The sequence below is a fragment of the Coturnix japonica genome, unplaced genomic scaffold, assembly GCF_054131305.1.
Source record: "Coturnix japonica strain WE unplaced genomic scaffold, WE-NBRP24 Scf039, whole genome shotgun sequence".
Taxonomy (NCBI): domain Eukaryota; kingdom Metazoa; phylum Chordata; class Aves; order Galliformes; family Phasianidae; genus Coturnix; species Coturnix japonica.
In genome coordinates, this window is record NW_028188942.1 from 256458 (window position 1) to 270578 (window position 14121).

A 14121-nucleotide genomic window follows, 5' to 3' on the forward strand; every position below is an offset into this window, starting at 1 on the left:
GCATCAAACTGACATCTGCTTATCTGAACTACTGAAAAAAATGAAATTTTAGTAATTAACAGAAATTCTGTTTCTGAAGAACAAAAATAAAAGCTGGTGCTTTTTTTGGTTAGTTGCACATGATGTCAATACGACAGTGTTCAAGAACAGAAGCACACCCAGAATACAAAGAGCAGGTACAGGAGACTTACAGAATTTATGGGTAGCTAATCAGGTAGGAGGAAAGGAGAGCTGACCTTGCTTGAATCCTTTAAGGCAGATTGTCTCAGTTCTGCTATTTCTGTCTCTTTTTGTATGGCATTAGAAGCCAAAGTTTTGAGCTGTTTTTCCAAAGCTTCAACTAACTGATCTCTCTCCTCACGCCACTTTTGAAGATTATGGTCCTTTTCCTCCAGCTCCTATATTTCATGATGAAAGAAAAGCATACACAGTAGAAACAAGCAGAATCTTTAAGACAGCCTAGAATTAATAAGTTTTTCATATAGCATAAATAAGGACTCAAGCTGATAAAAAGAGTTTATGGTAAGACATTTCAATTAACATATCGTGATGTCACTCAACAAGATCAGGTTACATGCATGTATTACATATGTATTTACTATGCAGATTATTTTATTTAAAGCAATCTGCCAGTGCTCTGTAGTGACTAATTATTTGAATATCTTTCATGGTCTACCGCTAATTTCAGTTGGCCACTTTCATTTTGCTCCAATTTTTTTTTTTTTTTTGACCTTTTTCCTGTTGCTTGGAAAACCTGCATCATTCATTTAATAAAAATTAAGAGCAAGAAAAATACCTGCTTAATTTGTTGGATATAGAAGTCTTTATAATCCAGCTCATCCTTAAACTGGTTATTAATCCTTTCAAGTTCTTCCATCTTGTTCCTGAGGGATTCCTCCACAGAACGCATCGTGGACACCTGTAATGTAAGCACAGCTCACGGTTCATTAAAAGACTTCTGTAATCCAACCTGGCCAAATACTTCTTTGTTAAATAAAGAGGAATTCACAAACAAGTGCTGAGTAGGAAAACGACAGCAAGTGCAAGGTTACCAAGGAAGACATGAATTCATTTTTAAGCTTCAATTTTCCACCCCAAGCACACCCAATAAACTTTCAGACTAAGTACCTGCAAAATGGGTTTTAAGATATCTTCTTGTTTAATAATTAAATTTTAACTATTAACATCACTGAAGCTGAAATTGAAGAAAAAAAATATACATGCTTATATTAAAGAGCCTCTGGAAATTAGTCTATTTCTCTTCAAGTAAATAGCATTCTTCTTCCCAGTTATCAGCGTTTTTTCACAAGACTTAGGTTTTAGGCTTTGGAGTTACCACGGATACCAATGGCAAGTCACCAGTAACGTAGAGATAATAACAAGTCCCCTCCAGAGGCAGATTAGCTATTCTCTTCACAGACCTTATTCCAGACTACCAACCAACTTTACTTTCCTCTGTTCATTATCTATGCGAAACCCTGTTTTAACTTCTGGTCCCCTCAAGAGCTTCAATGGCAACTTTACCTAAGATTTGCTGCTAGCCACACTAGTGTGAAATTTCCAGCTTCATAGTTAAAGTTTGAGAAGTTTTAACAGCAGAAAGCCAAGCATAATCTTACAGAAAAAAATAGCTCAGTTGACTACAAACCTCGCTTTGTACTTGCTGAATTTGTTTCTCGGCATCAGAATGTTTGTCTTTTAGATCTGCATACTCTTCTTCTTTCCTCTGCAAATCTTTTTTCAAATTCAGTACAAGGGCAGAACTCTCAGAAAGAATATTTTCTAGCCTTATGTTAAAAATAAAGACACAAAGAACATTACTGTTACACAACTCATGGAAACAGCAATTACAGCTTCATCCATGCCCTGCCTGTTGGTTTCTATTTGTAAATAGACTCTTAAATCTGTCTAGACCAGTGACAAGATTTAAACAATTACTTTTGAATTTCAGCTTGCTTCTCATAATCAGATGCTGAAGCAATAAATTATTCAGATGCTATTCTGAGGGATGTACAACAAAACCACCAGAAATCCCCATACTATTCTTTATTTCTTTGCACACTCCAGTTTTCCCTTGGAACTCAAGTAGCATACCAAAGCATCCTAAAGTAGTAGTTTAGCCATTGATAAGCATGCAGATGCATTAAGTCGAAGGGATGTTCCCATTAACTATTTTTAACTCTAGTTCATTCTCAAAGGGCTCTAAGTTAACTCAGTGGTTACTTACGATTCTATACGTTGCACTTTCTCCATTTCACTCTTTTCCTTTTCCCGAAGAGAATGTTTCATCTGCTCCAAGCTTTCATTTAAAGCCAAACTTTTGAGCTGTTCTTCCAAAGCTTCTACTAACTGATCTCTCTCCTCACGCCACTTTTGAAGATTACGGTCCTTTTCCTCCAGCTGGGCAACAAGTCTTTCCTAAAAGAAGAACAGATGAACAGTGAACATCACCTACTACACACTGAACTGTTCTAACACTTCGGTAGTTAGCACCGTTTTACAGTCTTAGTAAATGTATGATCTCTTCAAGATCCACAGGAGCTCTAGGACTAGTTGCACTACAGACTTACAGAAGCAAAACCATGCTTCTATTAGACAACCTACATTACTCTCCTTGTGAAAAAATATTAGTATTATTTAACAACTTCAATTTGCTCATTTAATGATTACTAATGAGCTTTAGGAAAATAAAGTCACAAAGTGATAATAATACTAAGCTCCTCACATCCTTCTATGCTGCTTGCAGGTCCAGAAAGTCGGGACTAACTACTTCCAGATGTAAAAACAGCTTTGCAGAATGTACAGATTCACATGTTTAAGAAGTTACATGACAAGAGCCCAGCAAACAGCTCAAGTAACTCAAGTGACTTTGTTATCAGTCACTATTTGGAAAGTGATAAAGGAGCAAAACTGTGGCCGTTTGACCAAGTATTTTTATTCAGTATCTGGAGAGAAGTTTGTGGGGTTTCTTTAGAAACTCAATTGCCTTTTCTTCCTTATAAAGGCTTAAAGGCCTTCTGCTTTGCAGAAAAGAGAACAAACAAAAGCTATTGTACAAAATACTTTCTTAGCCTCATTAAATAGTGATCTATTTTTCAACTGTAATTTTCTTATTGATGTCCCACATACGTGACATTTCATTATGCACTTATGAAAGATCTTTCTTTTTGTGGCCCCCCCATTCCTTCCTTTTCCAAATCAAGCAGTTCTCATATGGGCTTTGGCGCATAAGAAAGCAAGGGGACTTGGACAAGCTGCTCTTATGCACCCTTACTGTTAATACTTGGTATGTAGTTGTCTCCAAACTACAGGCACCAGACAACTCTGCCAGGACCTCATCACTTATGATTTCTGCTTGTTGCTTTCCATAATGTTGTCGGTCCTCAGCAAATTGTCTCATTTCTTTGTTGCGAAGATTCTCAGCTTCTTTTATCTGATTTAGGAGCTCTTCTTTCTCCTCCAGCCACTTTTTTCTATCAGTTTGATACTTAGTCTCACTTTCCTATTTCAAAGAAACCAAAAATGAAATTGTGAGTCATTAAGGAATAAAAGTCTTAAAAGCCAGGTCATCATTAAATAGACTTGTTTCTGCAAGATAACAGAAACATTAGCAGTTTTTACTACAGAATATTCCCAAAGGCAGGTATTGGATAATCATTAGTTCTTTTCCATTAAAAAATAATCATTTCCAGTATTTCTTATTCAGACTGCAGAGCCTCCATAAAACATCTCTTTTTCTTTATAAATGTTCAAACAAGCTTTACAGAACTTACACCAAAAGTCAGTATAAGAAAAACTCTTTTAACTTAAAAACTTCTAACACTTTACGCTGCCTTGCAGCAGTTGTAGAAAAACTTGCAGCTCCTTTAGGGTTGAAAGACAAAGAAAAGCAACATAGTTTACACTGTAGGAGTAGTCTCCTTTCCTATCAAACCTACTGGCAGACAATCTCATATATAGGACAGAGCACCTGAGAAACTGCTTGGAAAAAATAAAAGTCTTTTAACCAAGGAAAATTAGTAGACCCGCAGCCCAACAAAAAAGGCTTCCTGGTGATAAAGTTAGATGATGATTTCGATAGCTTATATTAGTTGCCCAAGCAACTAACAGAAAACAGTTTTGACAAATACACCGTAAGTTACAATTTGCTTTGAGTTAGTATTCCTTTCTTGCAAACAACAATTGTATAAGTATACTCTGCTTATAGGACATTGACGTGGTATAGAATGAAGCAATGAATGTTCAACTTTCCCCTCTTCTTGAAAAAGTGAATTGGCTCTGCGCATTAAAAAAAATATCATGAATAAGCTTACTCAAGGTGAAGGAGGAAAGAAGTTCAGAACCATTCCACTAACAGAGTGGATGTAACCTATTGTATACTCACTTAGAAAACTCCCACTGCCAGCCCATTACTTTTATTTAAAAAAACAAACAAACAACAACAACAAAAAATAACATCAGATGGGATAAGACAACTAACTGTTCAGAGGCCAGCAAAAGAAGCACTGCTCATGGCAGCATAATGTAGGGAAGGCTACACTTCCTATACTAAGGGGGCATCAGTGATGCCATTCTTAACGTACCACAAAAAACCTGCACCTGGTCCCTATTGCATGTTGCACTGCAGCTTTTACAGGAAGTTTCTGTAATCAATATAACAGTTTACTTTATCAAGTTACAACTTTGAAGTTAAGTTACCTCCAGCTCTTTTTGCAGCTTTATTAATTCTGTTCTGTTTTCATTCAAATTTGCCTCATCACTTTCATTGTTCTTTTGCTGCCAGTCACTATTGCTCTGGTATTCCAGTTCACTGTATTTGTGTTTCCATGCAATCAGTTCTACTCAATACACAAAATGAGGTTAGATAGCATATCATTTCAAATATATATTTGAAATACCACACCAATGACTTTTTACTAAAGCAGCTTCGGTTTTATCTGCTACAGACATAAAGAAATAACAGAAGCCTTTAACTACAAGAGAGTTGTTGTTTACTATGGAACGTTAATGCCTAAGTAACAGTTACATGAAAATGGAAGTGGCTATCACAGTACGTCTAAACCCCTTTTGCATCCCTGCTCCCTTTCCCTGGAAAGATTACCTGAAGCTAATTTTTGGTTCGCTTCTAACTGAGCTTGAAGCATTTCATCTTGTTCAAGCTGCACTTCCTCTTGTTCTTCTAATGTCATCCGCATAACTTCAATTGTTCTATCCCTTGCACACAGATCTGAAGGTTTGAAAATTTACAGATGAACTCCCTACTAGCTCCCATTATTCTCAAATCAAGATTCTCCCATGACCAAAAGCTCTTTTAAAAGAAATAGAGCATCTCCATTGAAATATTTACATAAAAATACATGCAGATATGTTTTAAAATCGAAACACAGAAGACTCAAAGTCATTAGCAATGTGACAACATTTACACGGATATTCCACACACACACACACACACAAATAATGGCTGACCGTCACATAGTTGGTCATAGTCTTTGGAGATATCTTCCATCCTCTCAGTTTCCACCAGCTCCTATATTTCATGATGAAAGAAAAGCATACACAGTAAAAACAAGCAGAATCTTTAAGACAGCCTAGAATTAATAAGCTTTTCATAAAGCATAAATAAGGACTCAAGCTGATAAAAAGAATTTATGGTAAGACATTTCAATTAACATATCATGATGTCACTCAACAAGATCAGGTTATATGCATGTATTACATATGTATTTCCTATGCAGATTATTGTATTTAAAGCAATCTGCCAGTGCTCTGTAGTGACTAAGTATATGAATATCTTTCATGGTCTACCACTAATTTCAGTTGGCCACTTTCATTTTGCTCCAATTTTTTTTTTTTTTTTTGACCTTTTTCCTGTTGCTTGGAAAACCTGCATCATTCATTTAATAAAAATTAAGAGCAAGTAAAATACCTGCTTAATTTGTTGGATATAGAAGTCTTTATAATCCAGCTCATCCTTAAACTGGTTATTAATCCTTTCAAGTTCTTCCATCTTGTTCCTGAGGGATTCCTCCACAGAACGCATCGTGGACACCTGTAATGTAAGCACAGCTCACGGTTCATTAAAAGACTTCTGTAATCCAACCTGGCCAAATACTTCTTTGTTAAATAAAGAGGAATTCACAAACAAGTGCTGAGTAGGAAAACGACAGCAAGTGCAAGGTTACCAAGGAAGACATGAATTCATTTTTAAGCTTCAATTTTCCACCCCAAGCACACCCAATAAACTTTCAGACTAAGTACCTGCAAAATGGGTTTTAAGATATCTTCTTGTTTAATAATTAAATTTTAACTATTAACATCACTGAAGCTGAAATTGAAGAAAAAAAATATACATGCTTATATTAAAGAGCCTCTGGAAATTAGTCTATTTCTCTTCAAGTAAATAGCATTCTTCTTCCCAGTTATCAGCGTTTTTTCACAAGACTTAGGTTTTAGGCTTTGGAGTTACCACGGATACCAATGGCAAGTCACCAGTAACGTAGAGATAATAACAAGTCCCCTCCAGAGGCAGATTAGCTATTCTCTTCACAAACCTTATTCCAGACTACCAACCAACTTTACTTTCCTCTGTTCATTATCTATGCGAAACCCTGTTTTAACTTCTGGTCCCCTCAAGAGCTTCAATGGCAACTTTACCTAAGATTTGCTGCTAGCCACACTAGTGTGAAATTTCCAGCTTCATAGTTAAAGTTTGAGAAGTTTTAACAGCAGAAAGCCAAGCATAATCTTACAGAAAAAAATAGCTCAGTTGACTACAAACCTCGCTTTGTACTTGCTGAATTTGTTTCTCGGCATCAGAATGTTTGTCTTTTAGATCTGCATACTCTTCTTCTTTCCTCTGCAAATCTTTTTTCAAATTCAGTACAAGGGCAGAACTCTCAGAAAGAATATTTTCTAGCCTTATGTTAAAAATAAAGACACAAAGAACATTACTGTTACACATCTCATGGAAACAGCAATTACAGCTTCATCCATGCCCTGCCTGTTGGTTTCTATTTGTAAATAGACTCTTAAATCTGTCTAGACCAGTGACAAGATTTAAACAATTACTTTTGAATTTCAGCTTGCTTCTCATAATCAGATGCTGAAGCAATAAATTATTCAGATGCTATTCTGAGGGATGTACAACAAAACCACCAGAAATCCCCATATTATTCTTTATTTCCTTGCACACTCCTGTTTTCCCTTGGAACTCAAGTAGCATACCAAAGCATCCTAAAGTAGTAGTTTGGCCATTGATAAGCATGCAGATGCATTAAGTCGAAGGGATGTTCCCATTAACTGTTTTTAACTCTAGTTCATTCTCAAAGGGCTCTAAGTTAACTCAGTGGTTACTTACGTTTCTATACGTTGCACTTTCTCCATTTCACTCTTTTCCTTTTCCCGAAGAGAATGTTTCATCTGCTCCAAGCTGTTTTTCAGCTGCAGAACTTCTTGAATCAGATTTGCTTCATTGCTACTTAACTCTTCAAACTTTTTCTCTGCATTTGCAGACTTCTCCTGCAGAGCTGCTGTAACTGTCTCCAGATTAACAATAATAGATTCTTTTTCTTTAAGTAATTCATTGAGTTTTGACACATTGTCTTCCTTTGTCTTGGAAGCCTACAGGCGATATTCAAGCTCTCTTATTTTTACCTCACAGTTGGCAACTTCCTCCTGAAATTGTGCAATCACTCTCTGATCTTCTGCAGTCTTTTCTTCAAAGTCCTGAGTTTTCTTTTCTATTTGCTCATGTAACTGATTCACAAGATCATCTTCCTGACTAGTGTGAGCTGTAATCTCACATAGCTTCATTACAAGTTGATGATTATGATTTTCAGCATTATTCAGTTCCGCCTTTAGGTTTTCATTGTCTTGAAGCAGTGCTTTGATGTGCTGACTTTTTTGTGAGGAAACATCAACAATACTTCTGCATACTTCCCAAATCCTTTCAAGACTATAGTTAAAGGAGAGGTCCTGCACAAGATCTGAGATGGAAGAAGTCTGTGACTGAATGCATGCAGAACTAATTTGAAATGTCCCTGGCTCATCTTTTTCAGAGTCTGAGGAATCCTTTACACTGACAAAGTCAGTACCGATGGCGTGAAACTCTAAGTGACATTTGTATAATTCATCTAATTTGGTCCACATTTCTTTTACTTGTGTCACTTTATCAATTATATATTCTTTGGCAACTTCTATGTTGTTAGTTAGTTGGGCATTTTTGTTTTCAAGTGTCATATTTATAGATTTCTGTTCATCCAGTTCAGAAGCAATTTCCCGATAGTCAGCTTGACCCTGCAGAATTTGTTCACGGAGGGCATCAGCTGTTTCTTCAGAAAAAGAAAGCTCAATACGCTGGCTTGTTACCTGCTTACTGAAATCTTCTTTTTTACTTTTCTCTCTTCTGTATTGTTCTTCAAGCACAGTTAAATGATGTTCCAAGATTTCAGTTCTTTCCCTCAGTGCTAGTACTTCCTTTCGGTACGCGGAGCACTTTTGTTTCATGTGTTCAATTGTCTTTTGCTCTACAGTGTTCTTTTTCTTTCTCTCATTTACAACTACTGTAAAACAAACAAACAAACCAAAAAAAAAAGGGGAAAAGGAATGTAGCTCAGATTGATTAAAATCATTATTACATAGCAGTTCACAACACCAAGTAGCAACTTCTAAGTGAAAAACTGTCGTAATATGCAAGCCATACCCTCACATCACATAGTATTTGATACCAGTGAAGGAATTAAAGTCCTCTGAACACGTAATCAGGTGCCTCAGATTTCTATACAGAATTAACAGCAAAAGGTTTTCAGTCTGGAAGAACACTTTTACCATGGCACTACTCAAACCTTCCACTCCACAACAGTAGAAAATCTAATTACATTTAAGAAACATGGGAACGAGATAGATAATTCACAGCTATATTCTTTCTATCTTCCGTGATTCAGCAATCCCTATAAGGCAGCCAGGAATCACTCCATCTACATCTAAATGGTAGATAAACAGTTCTCTAAGAAATTTCATTCCAACTCACAGTCCTCTTACTTTCAAAAGAAAGATAAAACCCTGGACAAGTTGATCACTTAAGTGTTGATATCTGTCTCTCTTATTCAGTTGATCTCTAAACAAAATATGAGGATTCCTACTTCTGTCCACACTTACTCTTTTGCATATAAAGTTCACTCATAAAGTTGTACAAATTTGCAGATTCAAGTTTCCATAAATATTCCATTAGCTTGGGGCTGTTTTTTTCTTTAACCGGTGAGCAATTAGCTAAAATCACATACATTTTCTTTCTATCAAAAGCAACTTCTGCTGTATTTCATCATTGCTTTAGAATCCAGTTACGTCCATTCCATAATATGCATACTTTAAGTATTAAAAAAAATAAATATAAGTCAAGACTTACTAGGGATTGGGTCACCACAACAATATATTCAATGGTGATTCTTGTACAGTCCTTTTATTACTACAATGCAGAATTTTATAGTGCCCACGTGCAGCCTGCATTACATACAGATTCACATGTACTGCATGGAAACAGCCTCTTAACTCATCTAAGGAGTTTTATATACAGCCCTCAACTGATTTAAAAGTCATACTGAAGAAACAGCAGTGGCATATTCCACCCCAAACCAGGTTTTGGGTTTTGACTGCTGCTCCCAGCAACACTAGTGAGGGGAATATGATTTATAAGTAATCTAAACACTTTATGCTGAAAACAACAAGCAAGCACTAAAGCAAGATAAATAAGACTAGGGAAAAGATGTGTAATGTTCAGTCTAGAAGCTCCTTACAGAAGAAGTAGGGAAAAAGCATTATTACAGAGCATAGGAAACAAGACCTAAAAGCTCAGAGAATGGTGTAAATACCCTGAACTTGAAGCTGAGATAACCTAGCATCTCCTAAAACACTTTTGCTCGTGCTACTTATATAACTAATTCTACAAAAGAACCAGCACAACATACCTGTGCTCATTGTTCTACTGTGTATATTTAATATAGCTAAAGAATATATATTAAGCGGTTTTTGAAATTGGATGCTATTAATACTCACAAATAGAAGAAAATTTTAACATGATTGAATACTCAGTACTTCTTAACAGAAAACTTCATGCTGACATTGTGACTATCAGCTACCCATTTTAATTCCTATGTGGAGCATTGCTGTCATTAATTTTTAAATGAGAGCTTTGGTCATATGATTAGAACAAACCCACTACTATTTGGAGTATGGAGGAGTCCACATCCCTCCCTCAGTCTCTGGTAAGATGCTTATATGTGATGCCATTCAGTGGTCACATTAGGATTCAATATTTATGCCAAATAAAGGCAGCAGGGACAAATCATCCAAGAACAGCATCTCATCCAAAGAAGGCCTTGACTTTCTCCCTTGCACATATTTTGCAAGAGGAATACAAGAAAGGAAGGGACTACAGCTAAGTTTTAGATTTTTCCCTTCTACACTGTATATGTCTTCCGTAATTCTAGGAACACTGATGCTCAGCTGTGCCCAGAAGTGAAGTTAAATGCATCAGAGCTTATCCAAACCATTTTGCTCAAATATTGCCCATGAACGAGCAATTGGCAGGTCGTCAACAATTTTGATAGTTGCTTCAGGAAAAACAAAACAAACAAACAAAAAAAAGCACTTGAACAGCTGATGCTACTCAGAAGATCAGCAACAGCAGTTGAAACAATCCTAAAGAAACTGCTTTAAAACTATTACCAAATCTGCAAGTGCATCAACAGATGAGGAAAAAGCAGCAAAAAGGAAAAAAATAGTGCAAAAAACTTTTACTCTTAAGCATTCAAAAATGAACAGCATAGGACCTTCTGAAAAAGGGATATTTACATAACAGTTACTTCTATTTACAGTTTAACACAGTGGCTTTTCTCCTTATACAATAAGGTACGCGCTTCACAGCCTTTTGCTTCCTATCCGGAATAGGAAGCAATTTATTGTTTTGGAAGACACCCTGTTCAACGATGGAAGAAACTGTACCTTTCTTTGGAGGTGGCTCTTCCACAGTAGGCTTATCTTCATCAGTACTGCGCTTTCTTCCCACTTCCAACTCAGTTTTCTCTTGTTTCAGTGCTTTAACTGAAAGCACTGAAAATTGGCTGCTTTCAGTTCCTTTATTAGTGTTCTCTTCTGCCGGTTCTGCTTTAATGGTAGTTAAATGGTAGGTAGTCTTTTCCTGTATTGATATAAGATCAGTTACATTGAAGCTTAACAAAAGGAGCACTTAAGTCTCAGTAATCTTCTGTAGGCAAATATTTACACAAAACCATACAGCTAAAATATTTACCCGGTGACTCTATAGACATCAGTTACAAATCTCAATAGCAGACAGAACAAGTACACCTTCAGATAATGACAAGTGCAATACTCGGTAGAGTATACAAGGGAAAGCAAGAGCCTAGCAGGTTACAAAGTAAAAGACTTGCACACAATCAACAGTTTATCAGTTTATCAAAGAATTTCCTGTTTCCAAGAAGTCAACAAAATTACAAACATGGTCAAAGAGCAAATGGTCAGCTCTCATACAAGTTCATCACATCGCACTTCTGCTAAGCTGCTAAAATCACTTTCATCGTGACAGATATAATCCAACCTTAAAGCTTAGTCAGCTCTGTCACGCATATTTTAGATTGTGTCCTTGACCACAAGTGAAGCTTCCTTACTTACAAGATGACGATTGTTAAGCCATGCTGGCACTGCCAAGGACTGATTATTCATCTTTAGTAGCTTATGAAAAGAAAAGCCTCAGAAGTGTTCAGGCCACACAATCTCACAGATAGAGTTGGAGCCTTGTTCTTGGAAGAAGTAATAGGTGAGGACATGACTAGTCATCACAGTCAGCTTTAATACCATGGAAATACTAAGTTGCAGTGATGCAGACAGTCAAAGACTAAGAAGGGTCAAGTTGCTAAGCTTACAAGGTTAGAGATCTGAGTGACAGAATTAACTATAAATGTTTTCAGAGCTACTTCAGGCTACCAAACATCAAAAAATGAACAAAAACTACCAGAAGTGGTATGCACACATACTTAATCAAGCTAGTCTTCACATATTCAGTAGCTCGCAGTACATTAGTCAGGATAAAGTTTTATGGACTGCATAGAACGTGGAGATATCCTGAGCATTCATAGCATTTTAAGCTACCACAATTTGGTATTAAAACAATTTTACACAACATCTTCTTGATAAAGTTACCTCAGTTGCTTCTTTAAGTTGCTCAACAGACTCATCCAATTTAATCACCTGCATTGCAAAGTCTGTAACACACAGAAAAGGTTGTATTATATAAGTAGCCAATAGATAGTTTATTAAGTAATCAATTTTTCCAGATATTCTAATGTTTAGGTAGCTTTTGAACAGATTAATTAATTTGCATGTGGTCTTCACTTATTGGGAGTGATTCAAAAGTTTTCTATATTTCTTGGAACGAAAACATTGCATCAACAAGACATAAAGAAGAGTAGAGATTACAATATAAAAGTAAAAATCAAGATATAGACATTTAACCCCATACTTACGAAAGCATAAAGCTGCTAGTTGCAGTTTAAAGGAGAGGGGGAAAAAAAGAAAAGAAATAACCAAAACCTGAGGAATTGCTGAAACTGAATATACACAAGGAACAAACTATCACTTATCTACAGGCTATGGTTCCAAAGGTAGAACATCTCCTCTAATTCCTACTCAAAGTGGTTATTTCTCTTTTAGATTAATGAACTATTTCTGTCTTCTACCTTTCACATCGCATAACTCACCTTTGTTCTTCTGCATCAGCTCTTCTTCAGTTTTAAGTAGTTTGGTGTTTTTCTCTGTTAGCTCTTCTTTGGTCTCCATCAGTTCAAAGTTAGTTTTCTCCAGCTGCTTTTCAAACCAGCCAGTATCTTCCCTCGGGTCCCCCAGGGATATAATGTAACTATGCGCTGCCTCAGCTTGCTCTTTAATATCCATGACATCATAATGCACAGAATCAAGAATGCCCTCAGGATCAACACAGGTGTCAGGCACTACACTATGTTCTCCACCCTGAAACGTAATTTATAATCAGTTAAAACTGGTGAATAGCTGACTACATAATAGCTGTTATTTCTACAGATAGTCTGGATAGCCACTATGAAGACAGCCATACAAGAAGTTTTTAATTTCAGCTTCAAAACCCACCTCACAAATTCACATACAACATGACAGTGATTCGTATGGGGGGACGTGGCATTCTAGTAACAGCTAACATATTTTATAGTATTTGATGACCACACTCCCCCTTTTTTTTTTTTTTTTTTTTTTTTTTTAAATATTACCCCAGATTGATCTCCTTCAAATTTAACGTACAAGTTCGGACTCCCCTTTTCTTTGTATACAGCGTAAATTTTCATTTTGTGTTGCAGAAACAAGGAAAATGCCCAAATTCCCAAAGCTTTCTGAAACTGTTCTTAAGGCTCAGCAACTATTCCTGCTAGATGAAGAATAGATGTATCTTGCTCATCATACAGCAACACAGCATACACTTCTTTGTAAACAGCCTTGTGTTTCTATAAGATGTGCCCATAACATTTAAATAGTAAAAAGGAAAATATTTAAGGAAAAAAAAAGGAAAATATTTAAGAAAAAAAAAAGAAAAATACCAGGGTGTCATGGTTTAATAATTTTGTAATTTTGCTATCAGTGTTCCACATCATAACATCATATAAAGCATGAATAATTTTACTGAATCTGCAACTTACAGAAGAAGACTACATCTCCCAGAGAACAACACGATGGGTCACGGGACCTGGACTCTATATTAACTCAGTCGCAGAACAGACTGACGTCTTTCGAGTTCTGGCGTTCAGGGGAGTGTGTGGGAGCCTTCAGCCGTTCGCCTAGATTTCACAGTAGGCCTCTTGGTTACGGTACTCATTCTCTCTCCTATTTTGCTTGATTCATTAGCTCAATTTCCAATTTTCAATTATATTGTATTATATTGTGTTATCCGGTATTTCGATATAGTATTTAGTAAATAAGTGTGCCTCCTTAGATCGTTGCCGCTGTTTTCTTTTCCTAATTAACTTTTTCCTTTCGGCCTAGGGCCCCTCCGGGGCCCACGGCCCCTGTCACGGACGTAGGTGGACT

The 14121-nt window shown here is 36.5% G+C and overlaps 2 protein-coding genes across 2 annotated transcripts; both read right to left on the minus strand.

The window, feature by feature from the left end:
• Positions 1-3133: 3133 nt before the first annotated feature.
• Positions 3134-6046, minus strand: LOC146753117 (kinesin-like protein KIF20B). The gene is made up of 5 exons (XM_085530924.1): positions 5927-6046; positions 5467-5527; positions 5102-5227; positions 4699-4838; positions 3134-3502 (listed from the first exon to the last, which is right to left on the minus strand). Exons 1-5 carry the CDS (start codon positions 6038-6040, stop codon positions 3149-3151), a joined length of 795 nt encoding a protein of 264 aa, XP_085387050.1. The 5' UTR covers positions 6041-6046; the 3' UTR covers positions 3134-3148.
• A 663-nt stretch (positions 6047-6709) lies between these two features.
• Positions 6710-11184, minus strand: LOC146753118 (kinesin-like protein KIF20B). The gene is made up of 3 exons (XM_085530923.1): positions 10999-11184; positions 7358-8561; positions 6710-6917 (listed from the first exon to the last, which is right to left on the minus strand). Exon 2 carries the CDS (start codon positions 8503-8505, stop codon positions 7621-7623), a length of 885 nt encoding a protein of 294 aa, XP_085387049.1. The 5' UTR covers positions 8506-8561; positions 10999-11184; the 3' UTR covers positions 6710-6917; positions 7358-7620.
• Positions 11185-14121: the final 2937 nt, after the last annotated feature.